This window comes from Erpetoichthys calabaricus, chromosome 9 (genome assembly GCF_900747795.2).
Source record: "Erpetoichthys calabaricus chromosome 9, fErpCal1.3, whole genome shotgun sequence".
In the NCBI taxonomy this organism is placed as follows: Eukaryota; Metazoa; Chordata; class Cladistia; order Polypteriformes; family Polypteridae; genus Erpetoichthys; species Erpetoichthys calabaricus.
Genome location: NC_041402.2, coordinates 94,793,147 through 94,807,702, shown reverse-complemented (window position 1 = coordinate 94,807,702; position 14,556 = coordinate 94,793,147). Strand labels below are relative to the sequence as shown.

Here is a 14,556-nt window from a genome sequence, read left to right as displayed (position 1 = left end):
TGAATGCTCCTGGGACTGGCAACAATGGCGTGTGTTCAGATGAATTGAGCAGTGTGGACCTCACCCTTTAACTTCCTGAAGATTGATGTGACCTGCCCTGAGGGATCATGGGAACGTGCATATGGATGGTGGCCCTTGTGCTTTCGGGAACCCTGCCAGATGGATGTAATGGATGTGAGCTCACAGAAGGAGAAGGGGAAGAAGAGTGGTCGACATACCTTCACCAAAGTTATGGAGGTTCGGGGGGTGACTGAGTGGTTTTCTGATGAATTGATAAAGGTGGACCCCAGTTGATAAATTGCCAACCTCCAAAACTCCAACTCTCGTAAGATAATGCGACAACTGACTAAGCATGGACAGGCCTGTGCTCTACGGCTTATGGCCAGTGGACGGGATGGGTCCGTATTCAAACCTACCTCTGGCCGAAACAATCATTAATGATGATTTTGATGTTTGGGAGCTGGAGAGGGTGTTTCAGCCCGTCCATTCTTTATTACAGGTCATCAGGAGCATAAACATGATGATTGAGAGACTGGAGACTATGGCCGAGGCACCCCTGAAACAGTTGGAAAAATACCTGTGGTGACTTGGCCTCAGACTCCCTATTAAGGTAGATTTGGCAGTACAGGTAAGTGGCACCAGTACTGTATATAATGGAGGAACTGAAGGTGATGGTGATGGAACAGATGGTTCTGAAGGGAGACGAGTAGGTTGGTTCTGAAAAGCAACAAGGATGTGATGACCAATCGCCCAGGGGAGAAAAACTGAGGGCTGGAAGAGATGGAGCAACTTATTAGTGCCAGCGTCGAGGCCGTCCAGTCTCACACCAAACTGGTGATGGTCTCATGCAAAACAAAAGAGTTTGCAGGCAGTGTGGGGTCCCTCTCTGTCCCATAGAGATATCCAGACTATCACCACATCTCAGATCAAGAATGAGATCCACGAGAGAAAGGCTGGCTCTCCTAATAATGTTAAGCATAAGCCAGTGTGGTCACATGCATCTGATAACCCCACCCGGCTGAAATGAAGAGACAAGCTGAGGGGAAGCAGGGATTCCCATTCTGTTTCCAGACTTGCAGGATTTAAGGAAGCCTTTACTGGAAGAAACTGTAATAAACACATGCAACAGTAAATTGGATAGATTACAAAGCTAGTTCCCTCTGTAAAATACACTGACCGCATTGTCATTGCCTCATCCATCAGTGTGTCCAGTTATTTATTTATTTATTTTTTGTTCTTTGTTTCGCCTTATACAATTTCTTGTATTAGGAATTTGGTAGTTTTCGCATACCCCTTGGGATCAGAGCGCAGGATCAGCCATTGTACAGCGCCCCTGGAGCAATTACAGGTTAAGGGTCTTGCTCAAGGGCCCAGCAGAGCAGGATCTCTTTTGGCAGTGACGGGGATTTGAACCGGCAACCTTTGGAATACCAGCGCAGATCCTTAGCCTCAGAGCCACCACTCCGCCATTAGCTTTATATTAGCTGCAAGGTACGTTTTGGAAAATTTTGCTGATCAACACTAATGCCCGCTTAATTAGATATACATGTAGCAGTAGTTTAAAATTAATTCTCAACAAATGTTCCTTCAATTAAATAAATAAACAACACATAATTTTCCCCATATTTTAATTTGAAATGGCCTATTCATGTTTTGAAATAATGTATTTACTGTTTTATCCTCTTACATAAAATTTAAAAATTTGACAAACAAAAACCTATTTTAAAGAAACTACATATTTAATTACATATATCTACATTTTATTAAACTTTTTTTCTTGAAGTATTTATATTTAATTTTCCTTAATATTATATTGGGCTCCCTCAATATTTTCCCATGGGCCCCCTAATGTACTAGCTACACCACTGTCAGGTAATAGTTCTTGGATTTTTTTTAAGGATCCCACTAAATAAAATTACTACACTTTTCCCCTATAGCAACTACCTGAAATGGAAAAAATTTCGAGCTGCAACATCAGTTCTGCATGCATTCTGTCAAGTATGAATTGTGAACACCTGATTAATCCCATACCAAATGGTATATAACATAGACATGTGCATTATATTTGTCATTGCAAAAGATGGCACATCACAAACATTTGTAGTAATGCATTTTACTGCAAATGTATGTGATGTGCTATCTATTTGAATGAAAAATGCAATGCATTTTATTACTGCATTCATTACCAAATACTGTACATTCCAATAGATGGTGCACTGCAAACGTTAACACTCAGGTTGATGTTGATTACTTAAACAGGTAGCACAGCTAGTAATAACATAAAAATCCAAAACCTTCTTCCAGTTTGTTGTCAACTGGAGTAATGTTTTGTTTAACATACTTCTGCAAACACAGAAAAATGTTACAATGAATGTTTCTCTGCTTTAAGACAGATAGGCTTGCAAGTTCGCCAATGCTTTTCAATTGGAGAATTTAAATGTACAGCATGATCTGTTCAAGATATCTCAACAAAAATCAAACTGTCTTGGCAAGTTTCCTTGAAGAATAAATGTGCTGTATTTCCACAAAACTGGTCAAAAGGGGGACAACTTGTTTCTTGCAGATTGACAGAGAAACAGACCAGGGTATCACAATAGTCAATATCTTAACAAGTTAGTTTATTCCATTCCCCATTAAAATATTTTTTCAACCTAAGCATTTTGTTCATATATGAATATTCTTGATTTCAGTTGTGTCCATAGCAGTATAAATTAGAAAGAAGAATGCTGAGTCCCTCCTGAGGTTTGTTCTTTAAATTTAACAGCATGTTTACACCATGGCCAAGAGTCTATATTATATTTCAGCTTTTCTAGCCACATTTTAATCTTTCTGATTCATCAAGCCTTAGTTTTTTATTTAATTCAAGCCTAGTGTGTGTTGTTGGTGTGGTATATATGTTCTTTTCATCTTTGTATTGATTTCTGTTAATGAGACTATGTATTGGCCTTGCTGAATTCAAGCTCATTTTACCAGTCACTTAAACACTCTTTCAAATATGCCTCTTGAAATTAGTTGGCTGTTTCATTTAGCTCACTTACTCAAAGGAAATGTATAAGGCTGCAAATTGAATGATATAAACAGATAGTAAATACAAATTTAATACAATTTCAACATATTTCCACAAAAACTAAAATAAGATACTAACAAGCTGATTGCATTGTAAAGTGTTATGCATAGAGGCAATGTTGCATTTACAATGTTTAACCCAATATCTTTATAAAGCATATAACAAAGGGATAATGGCAAATTGAAAATGACCAAGTTTGGTCTGTTTTATATGCACAATGAGCTTTTCAACCAAACTAAATTCTGCAATGTGTTGTACACGGAGAAAAACATTGCAGATGAGATGAATATATATATGCTAATAGTGCAGATTTTCTGTACCATTGGTAGCAAAACACCATTTGTTCAATGATTTTTTTTTTTTTGCAAAACAAAAACTAATTTTTTCAACCTATTCAGTAGCATGCAAATGTTTTCTCTCATCACTAGTTTCCAGAAAGATGCCCTTGCTAAATTCTGGATTCTGAAAAATATCCAGCCAAAGCACTGAAATATTAAAATGTAAAAGAGCCAGAATAGAATATTATTTTTCTGTTTGTTTGACTGGGCACAGCAAATGGTCTTGCAGTAAGTATATCACTTCCTGTAAAATACGATTAACTCATGATAAATCCAGTATAGATCTTACCTTGCTGAGAAGTTCAATGTTTAGACAAAAGAAACTGAGTGAATGGATATCTGCATATTATATATGTATGTCATCAATATACACACAAACATTAAATACATATTAACAGATGGGGATGTTTAAGAACATTCTAATCTTTAAAAACTGTAAAAGCTTACAAAAGGTATACTACCAATCATTGATATCTTGCTAGTGTTAAGTTAAACATTAGTATAAAACTTTTATAGTTGGCGGGACCAAATACAAATGATGGAGTGAGTAAATTCTTTCATTTTCTTTTTCACAGCATTCATCAGAATCCTTTTTTTCTTGCTGCCAAAGAAAATGATGTGGCATCCATAAAGAAATTAATGATATGCCCCACAACAGATATTTTTGAGAAAGGTATGGTCTGCAAAGCAAAAAATACTGTATAGTTGGTAGAAAAGAAGTAATCTATTAGTTAATTTGCTTTTTATGCAGGGGCACTTGGGGAAACTGCACTTCATATTGCTGCTTTGTTCAACAATGTAGAAGCAGCTGTTGCTTTGATTGAGGCAGCACCTGACCTAATTAATGAACCAATTGTCTCCGACTTCTACAAAGGTAAATACAAACACATTTTTAGCTCTGTATAAACACTATATCAGTGACCAATCAGATGTGCAGTTTTAGAATTGGGAGTGGCAGATTTAAGGCATAATTTTAAGTGCTTTAAATTTTACTTTGCTTTCCATCACTAAATATTATTCAATCTTTTGATTAATTTGTTGTATGTGTCAAAAGATGATTATTTACCATGTCATAATGCAGGGAGATTGGCTTGTCTATTATATCAAGATGTTGCATTTCAGGGGAGACAGCACTCCATATAGCTGTGCTGAATGAGAATATGAGGCTTGTCCAAGAGCTGATTCACAGAGGAGCTGATGTGTTCTCCACTCGGGCAACAGGTGAATGCCTTCGCAAGAAGAGGAGAAATCTTGTGTATTTTGGTAAGAACTTTTATATCTTGAAAAATAAGCTCTGTCTGAAACTACGTAAAGGTGAAGGATGGAGCAGAGACACAAAAAAAGTTATCCAACAACCAAATATGACAGTGACTTTTCATGATCTACTGTATAAGGGAAGAGACTCATGCTGGTGCTTTGTGTAGCATCACTTTCTTGCAGCTGTAGAGTTCGGAGTTCAAATCACAAGTATGGGCTCTGACTGTTTGAAATCATTTCTAGTTTTCTTCTACATCCCATAGATGTGCATTTCTGGTTGATCGGACAATTCTAAATTGTTTCTGATATCCATGTCATCCAGTTTTGGTCAAGTATTGCTAAGACAGGCTCTATTCCTCCACATCCTTGTGCTGCAATATGTAGTTTAAGAAAATTATTGAAACATCTAAATGAATTAAACTTCATACGGTCTATCCAGTAACGTTATTTAGAACAGTATTGTTAAGCTGCTACCGCTGTAGTCTCAATCGCCAGTACTAACTACACTGCGTGACCCATACTCATTTAAGGATGGAGTATGCAATAAAATCAATAGGTCAGGAATCAGCAATATTAGTGTGTCTTGCTTCAGTGCTGATTATAGAGGTTCCATTGAAACAAACTGAAAAGGGCATCTTAACAGGAGTTTATCCCACGGTTATTCTGCAACTATGAGCTAAGCCTGTGTGCCATCTTCAACTCAATTTCTGTGAACTTTGCCACTAATCTTAGTCTACAGTTTAGTCTAATTAAACCTGCTCCTAACTGTGAAAAAATGAAGCAAAGCTTTTGCAATGTAAAGTTTTTTTTTAATATTTTAATGATTTTTTAAAAATCAAATAACATTCCATACAAGCAAATCAAGTTTAACAAATCTAGGTTTGAAACAAATGAACCCTCACCCATGAGAAAGAGAGCTAGGCCAGCAGAATAAAACTAATAATATTAAAAATATATAAATAAATAAATGAATGAATGAAAGAAATAAGTAGAATAAAAAAAGAGGGGAGAGAATCTGCTTCTTCAATTTAAATGCTTATTCTAAAATGTTATTGGTTAGATCCTGACAAGTTTTGAAAAAGTTTTGTATAGATCCTCTAAGTGAGAATTCAATTTTTTTCCAATTTCAGATAATATATGACATCAGTTACCCTCTGACTTAAAAGAGGTGAGTTAGGATTCTTCCAGTTGAGCAAGATAAGTCTGTGTGCCAATAGTGAAGTAAAGACAATTACAGTTTGTTTGTCCTTCTCCACTTTCAGCCCATCTGGAAGTACACCAAACACAGCTGTTAATGGGTTAGGAGGGATTGTGACACCAAGGCTGGCATTTAAAGATTTTGGTCCAAAATGATGTTAATTTGGTGCACGCCCAAAATATGTGACCATTGAGGCTGAACTTGATTTTAACGTTCACAGGTTGGATCTTGACCTGGAAACATTTTGAACAATTTTAAATGAGACAGATGCGCTCGGTATATAATTTTAAGTTGAATAACTTCTGCACTCTAAAGTTGATCAAAGTAGCAGACTAACTGAAACCTGCACATCCTATAGTTTAAGCCAGGCATGTCAAACACGCGGCCCGCAACAGAAATCTGTGCGGCCCTCATGGCAGATCCTAGTTAGCACTAAACTTGTACAAAATGATTACTATCATTGTGATTGAATCATTCTGCATCTTCAGCGTTACTTATTGACTTTTCTTACTTCTGCGTTCTGACAAAAGCGTGTTTTCTCATGGCATTACGGTACCTGAAACGTCATCTGCTAGTATAGCCTTGAGCCTTGTCCAAAGTTAATGAGCTGCAACGTCACAACTGAAGTGCTAGGCTGCAGCAGCCTGGCAGCAGAGGCGGCCTTAGGCATGTGCAAACTGTGCACCTGCACAGGGCCGCCATGCCAATATATATTGAATATAAAGCAGAGAGAGAAAATAACGACACAGCTGACGGCAATGTGGCCGAAAAACATTGTGTTTCTTGTTAATTAGTACGCTGTATTTACTAATGTCGCTCGAGTTGGAGCAGTAAGCTATATGTAGTATTATAACATTCTGCCATAATGAGAATATCATGGGCCGCCACTTGGTTTTCAAGTTATGGACACGCACATATAGAAGCGTGTCATGAGGACGAGGCGGCTATGCAGTGTCCGCAACGGACGTGGCCATCCACTGCGCATAAGATACCATATTGACATTGGCGGGCGAAGGGGCCACCGAATCTTTCTCTGCCCAGGGCGGCCACGAGCCTAAAGCTGCCCCTGGCAGGTGTACACCACTGGCTGGGCTGCTGAGACTTCCACTGGGCAGAACTGACCATCACGAGTAGTAATAGCTCGCATATTTTCATGTTTTTTTGCTCTAGTTTTATGTAATTTTGTGCTAGTATTGTAATGAACAGTTAGTGCAGACTACAGCTGAAGATCTGAAGTGGACATGAGAGGTTGGTGAGTTGTTTATTAACAAATTAACAAAAGATTTTGAGTTTGTAAAATTAGTGTAGGTAAGGGGGCTTTTTGCATATTGGCTTATTTTACAATATAAACTTTGAAGTAAACTTCCATCCATCCATCCATTTTCCAACCCGCTGAATCCGAACACAGGGTCACGGGGGTCTGCTGGAGCCAATCCCAGCAAACACAGGGCACAAGGCAGGAACCAATCCTGGGCAGGGTGCCAACCCACTGCAGGACACACACAAACACACCCACACACCAAGCACACACTAGGGCCAATTTAGAATTGCCAATCCACCTAACCAGCATGTCTTTGGACTGTGGGAGGAAACCGGAGCGCCTGAAGTAAACTTAATAAAGTAAAATTTAATTTTTGGAGGATTTGTTTACCAACTTGAATTACTGAGCAATGAATTCAGTTAGCGTTTTCGTGATTTCAGTTCACACGAACAGGACTTTGCGCTGTTTAATTCACCATACTCTTACAATGTTGAGAATGCGCCTGAGAATATCCAAACGGAATTGATTGAACTGCAATCAGATTCAATTCTGAAGGCAAAATACAACGAAGTTGGTGTGCCAGGCTTGTATGCTTAAATGCCACCCTCGTATGTACAGATCCGTAAGTTGGCATCGAGAATACGGTCTATGTTTGGAAGCACTTACCTTTATGAGCAATTGTTTTCGTTAATGAAAGCTACCAAAACCCCACATCGCTCAAGTCTTACCGTCGAGCACCTTTCATTCCTCATAAAAGTTGCAGCTGCACAAGATTTTAAGCCTGATATTGACAAACTGGTTACTAACAAGAGATGCTAAGTGTCGGGACAAAAGAAATAGATCTCACACTGTAAGACTCCTATATAAGCAATGAATATAATATAATAATATAAGGACCTAGCTAAGAGGCAAAGACTCTAATTGTATGCTGTTGTACGGAGATTGTATGGAAATAAATTGCTGTTCTTTAAACTTTGAACTTTAAGTGTTACATTTTTTAAAGTTTTCAGTATTGGAAAGAAAGCTACAGTAACTTTGTATAATAGTATTTGTTACAGTGCAGCCCGCTGACGCACGTATGGCAGTCGAAGTGCCCTACCAATGTTAGTGAGTTTGACATGCCTGATCTAGTCTCACTTTCACAGTTAAAAAGAACTATTGACACCCTTAAACCAGCTCCCAGCCCTCTCGATATAGTACCACCATGCCTCTTAGTGGAAGCTCTTGATGTTTTGGGCCCATCTTTACTAGCCATTATCAATGATTCTATAAGTGCGGGGGTTGTACCCTCATTTTTTAAACATGCTACGGTCCGTCCCTGTCTAAAAAAGGCAGAATAGATCCTGGAGTTTTAGCTAATTTTCGCCCAATTTCCCAACTGCCATTTCTGGCTAAAATTCTAGAAAGAATTATTTATAATCAATTGGTTGATCACCTGAACTCCAATAATTTATTTGAGATCTACCAATCTGACTTTAGGCATTTTCATGGTGTCGAAACGGCTCCTGCCTATTTATCCGAATTGTGTTTTTTACACCAGCCATCCAGAGTGCTTAGATCTTCTGGTCAGTTGTCTCTTGTTGTCCCTCGTACCAAGTGCAAAACCAAGGGGGACAGGGCTTTTACAGCTGTTGCTCCTCGCCTGTGGAACTTTTTACCTCATTACATAAAGGAGTCGTCTACAATTGAATTAAAACAAGATTAAAGACTCATTTCTGTTCACTTGCATTTCGTGACCTTCAGTAATACTGATGGTTTCCTCATTATGATTATATAACATCAGTTCTATTTATCCATCCATCCATCCATTTTCCAACCCGCTGAATCCGAACACAGGGTCACGGGGGTCTGCTGGAGCCAATCCCAGCCAACACAGGGCACAAGGCAGGGAACCAATCCCGGGCAGGGTGCCAACCCACCGCAGGACACACACAAACACACCCACACACCAAGCACACACTAGGGCCAATTGTTTAGAATCGCCAATCCACCTAACCTGCATGTCTTTGGACTGTGGGAGGAAACCGGAGCGCACGGAGGAAACCCACGCAGACACGGGGAGAACATGCAAACTCCACACAGGGAGGAGCTGGGAAGCGAACCTAGGTCCCCAGGTCTCCCAACTGCGAGGCAGCAGTGCTACCCACTGCGCCACCGTGCCGCCCGTTCTATTTATTATTTATTTTATTTTTATTTATGTTCATATATTTTTTTATTTCTGTTTATGTTATTTGTTTGTTTTTTCTTTTATTCTATTATTGTAAAGCACTTTGGCCACAGCATTCCTATGTTGTTTTAAATGTGCTATATAAATAAATTGACATTGACACTTCCGGGTGTGGCGGAAGTGCCGCATGAGCACCTGGAAGTACTCCGGGTGACCCTGGTATTTCTTCCGCCAGCACCTCCAGGTGAGGTGGAAGTGCTGACGTCCAGGGCTCCTTACTTGTCCGGGCATCTCCTGGTGGTGGCCACGGGCCCCTATAGGGTTGAGCTTCCATGCTCCATTCCCGTGGCCACCAAACAAACCATTTTCTGCAAAATTTTATTCAGATGTCTACTTTTTAAAAGTTCAGACATGATGTATACCGAGAAGCCATCTTGCTACCACATTGAAAAATCTTTAAGTATAATTACACATAATTTGACAATAAACTGAAGTGTGCCTATGTCTGTTGATGTAAACATAATTTTTTGTGAATCAAATGGGAATATATGACTTCTAGCACCAGCACCTCCTGTGATTCCAGATTTAGTGTAAAAGCTGAGCAAATATCCAACTGCTCAGCTGGTATAGTGATGTAACTATGAGGGGACACAATAGCAGCAGCAACTCTGTGACCACTATCGATGCTGTCACATACCTTTGTAATATCACCTCAATGAAAGAAAGATTCAGAGGCAACAGAACAATGCAGTGGTTCCAGGGATGACACCCTTATCCTTTTGATCATAATTTATGATCAGTACTTGAATTAGTCTTCTGACACATGCTTTGATTGCCTGTCCAGTATTATGAACTCCTATTTCCTGCATTCAGTGAATGGATTTTAAAATTCAATACTTTACTTGACTCGATGGGAAGAAAATGAAAGTAAGACATACAAGAATGACAAAACCTAGAAAGATAAATACTTAGTCAAAAAAATTGAAAATTCCTGTATTAAAATTAATGCTCCTTAATACTATTGGACAGCATGGCACGGACTCAATTTTTGCTCATGTCATTGTTCTTTTTGGGTAGCTCCCTTAGGCAGCTCACTATCCTTAGAAGGACTGCTCACTATAGCCACACTAGAATGGTTATCATATGACTGTGGTGGACTCGCACTTTTTTTATAGGATTCCTGCAACTGGCACTAAAGTTACTCCGTTAACTTAGCGTTTATATCATCTGTGGCTAAAGCAAGATTCATTGCCACCACAGGCCTCCCTTGGAGATGTCAGCTGTCCTTGCAAAAGCACACAAACTCTTAGAAATGGCAGCATGCTCTTTTCTTTTACTATGGTCATGAAAAGGGTACAGCAGTAGGATATTCAGCCTAAAGAGTACAAGATTTCTGCAGGCAACTGGAAGATAAGGGCATAGTCAACACCTGAAGAACAACAATACAGTAAGCAAAGCAAAGAATCACAAGACAAAGTTCAAATTAAGAGGGACTGCAAAGAGTTCAAAAACCAGAGAGAAAACAAAGAAAAGAATTATAACTGTTTAAAAGGTTTTTGGAATCTATGAAGTTGGCTGATAAAGTATTATCTTCAATGACCTTTTATTCAGTTGAGTCGTGATTGACAGTGCCACGACCTTTGAGGATATGCCTGCTCTGAGACAGTCCTTGTCAGAAAGGACAAAATGACCATGATAAAACATCCTGATTCAAAAATCAAAATCAAAACCAGAAGTATTTAGACTGATTAATGAACCAATGGATTGGATGAGTTTAAAAAAACAAACAAAAAAACAATAAAGGCAAAAGCTTACACAAAGAACCCCCAGCAGAGATGCAAATTATTCAAAATAGGTGAGTGTTTTGTGCATTCAGGAGATGAAGCAATGACTTGAAGTACTGCACTTACTGTGGTGAAGCAGGAGTGTTTAATGCTGCACTTCTCAGTGACAGTATCACCATTATATATGGACAGACGAGCCTCCTTGTGTGGAACTGGAAGGGTTACAGCCTCTTGGCTATCTTCTTCATGAATTGACGCTGTAATCAGTGTTTCATGTTTCAAATCTTTGTTTCAAGACACTCCTTTAACAATTTAGAAGCGTCCAATAAGTGTATTTTTAGGTCTCCATCGCTATCACCTCCTTGTGGTGAAAATGTGGTGACCATGAAGAAATTTTACTTCCTGAACATTGGCTGAAAGAAAAGAAGACTGAATCAGGCTCATAACAAATTGCTGCTTCTTCACCAAGTTAATCCTGAGGCCAGCATGGGGTGATAAGTGTCTAATCCTCTATATTTTATTAGTTTAGGAACATGGGAAAACAAACATTGGAGCATTTTTATTTTCTGTTATTAGAAAATTATTTTAATAAAAAAATGACAGAATTTCCAAATATTTAGAAGCTGGAGAATCCATTTTTTATGAGTGTGTTAATGTGACTAAAACCTAAATCTGGGTTAGAAGTAACATCTATACTTCAGGTAGCATTAAAGGATGGAGCCTATTGACTTAAGTGCCTTTAGTGTTGATTTTCTGCTTTCAAAATTAAAACATACTAAAACAGTTTTCTTTTTTCTGAATTTAAAGACAACTCATTTCTCTTATCCATTGTTTTGCCTCACTAAAACAGTTACTTAATGATAGAATTTAACTGAGTTAACGTTCTGCAGCAAGTTTCCTAAAAAACGATGAATCATAGAGATTAAAAAGCACTTTTACAAGAGATACATGAGCTCCTTCTTCCTTATCAAAATAGCTCTTAAACATCCACTTTTAGAGTGAGTATAAAGTACTGCTTTGTTGCCTCAGACCCTGAAGTCATCCATCCATCCATCCATTTTCTAACCCACTGAATCCAAACACAGGGTCACAGGGGTCTGCTGGAGCCAATCCCAGCCAACACAGGGCGCAAGGCAGGAACCAATCCTGGGCAGGGCGCCAACCCACTACAGGACACATACATACACACCCCCACACCAGGGCCAATCTAAAATCGCCAATCAACCTAACCTGCATGTCTTTGGACTGTGGGAGGAAACCGGAGCACCCAAAGGAAACCCACGTGCAAACTCAACGCAGGGAGGACCCGGGAAGCGAACCCGGGTCTCCTTACTGCGAGGCAGCAGTGCTACCACTGCATCACCGTGGTGCCCCCTGAAGTCAACTAATAAAAAAAAGTAATAAATAACTGAATAACAATGCTTTCATTGTATTGTGACTTATTGGTTTTTTGATGGGATGAAATAAAATTGTGAAAAGTAATACAAAGTAAACATAGTAATGCAAAATAAGTAGTGCTATATGCCATAAAACACACCTTTCAAAAGAAGAGCTTATTCACAGTCATTATTTACTAATGTACTAATGCCAGATCATTTTCAAAAGTGAGAAAAACAAAAATGGTATGAGTCAGTGAATAGAATACACCCACACATACCAACCAAAATTAACTTTCTTTTTAGACACAGACAGCACCTGGGCAGCCTCGTGACAATTTGTAAACACTTTTACTATATTGGTGAACTTACAGAGGCATTGGGTAAGTAGGTTCAGACAGGTTGTATCTTGTTGAAGACAGACATGTAGTCGAGGACACAAATTCAGCGGGATAGGCTGGAACCTGTCTCAGGCAAACATATGGTAGCTCGTTGTGTGAACGTACAACATGCAGGTACCACAAATCTGAGTTTGTCTACTTGGGTTGATTGAGAAGTGAGGTGTATGCAAGTGCCAAAAAAAGTGGCCCCGACGTAACCCAGGGGGGTCGCCCTCTCATGTCCCGGGGGAGGTATTGTCGTAAATATGTCCTCTCCCCCGGTACTTCTGTCACAGGGACGTCCTGGTCGGGGAAGGTCCACAGTCATCTGCCACAATTTATATATATATCTATACTAATAAAAGGCAAAGCCCTCACTGACTCACTCACTCACTCACTCACTCACTCACTCACTCACTCACTCACTCACTCACTCACTCACTCACTCACTCACTCACTCACTCACTCACTCACTCACTCACTCACTCACTCACTCACTCACTCACTCACTCATCACTAATTCTCCAATTTCCCATGTAATTGGAAGGCTGAAATTTGGCAAGCCCATTCCTTACAGCTTACTTACAAAAGTTAGGCAGGTTTCATTTCGAAATTCAAAGCATAACGGTCATAACTGGAACCTCTTTTTTGTCCATATACAGTAATGGACTGCAGCTCGCTGGCCGTGGGAGGCGGGGTTGCGGGGGTTGTGTATCGCGTCATCACGCCTCACACGTAATCACGTGAACTAACTGTGAAGGAGAAAGGATTGCCTTATATGGTGTTCGTTTATAAAACAGCGGACAGGCTGTGTAAAGGCAGCTTCACAAAAAAACAGATCCTTAAATTGTTATTGGTATATTTTCCCTCAATTTAAAAAGGTTTTCTTTTCTTCTTAATTAAAATTTAAAAGAAATACTTCACTGCTGCAAAGCCCCTCTAGTGCTGACGTCCGAGGTTCGATTCCCATAAGGGAGTGCAGTGAGTGTGTACACCTGATGAGCCAAGAATTAGGGCGAAACACGTGTCACGTACTCTTTGCATTATTTGACGGTAAACTATTTTCAACCATTCTATGATCTGCTTCTCACAACTGAAGGCACCGTGGCTGATGTTAGCTGACTTGCTGGCCAACCATAAGCGTTACCTGGTAGGTAACCACCCATACAATCAGATTGTGATTCAGACTACGAATGCCTATGTAACGGCCGACCCCTTTACCAAGCCGGCAGCTACACCTCCAAGACCTGTAGCCTGGATAATTTACTGAGAAAGAATCTAACTATCAAGCCGTACTTCTAACCAATTAAACTTTTCCCCACAATCGACAGTGTAAATATAAGTACACAAAAGCAGGATGTAAAATTAAACCGATTAAATGTATTAAATGAAACAAGACATGCAAAAAATAGAAAACAGATATAAATATAAATATCCCTCCACCCCAGCAACAACAAGACACCACCAAATATAAATACAACAAAAACCCTCCCTTGCCCCTGTAACATATAAACACACAACACGAATAACAAAAATTGTATGAGATACGGAAATGAATGTGAACTTGAGGCCGGTTATAAAAAACTGTCCTGAATGTGGTTGACTGAACTAGCGAAAAATGAGTCGTTTGATTTTCCCCGGACAAAATGGAGCAGCCTCACCGTGAATCCTTGGTGCGTGGTGGATGATTAATTCCGACCCCGGGATCTCTCGTGATGAGGTTCTTGA

The 14,556-nt window shown here is 39.4% G+C and overlaps 1 protein-coding gene across 2 annotated transcripts in view; it reads left to right on the top strand.

Moving 5' to 3' along the window:
- LOC114657963 (transient receptor potential cation channel subfamily V member 6-like) overlaps window positions 1-14,556 on the top strand; it is a 109,424-nt gene that overhangs the window by 28,502 nt on the left and 66,366 nt on the right. For both annotated transcript variants that reach the window (XM_051932088.1, XM_028809954.2), the window contains exons 3-5: window positions 3,981-4,078; window positions 4,157-4,279; window positions 4,528-4,668. In XM_051932088.1, coding sequence (XP_051788048.1) covers window positions 3,981-4,078; window positions 4,157-4,279; window positions 4,528-4,668 — 362 coding nt within the window. The remainder of the gene's footprint in view (window positions 1-3,980; window positions 4,079-4,156; window positions 4,280-4,527; window positions 4,669-14,556) is intronic.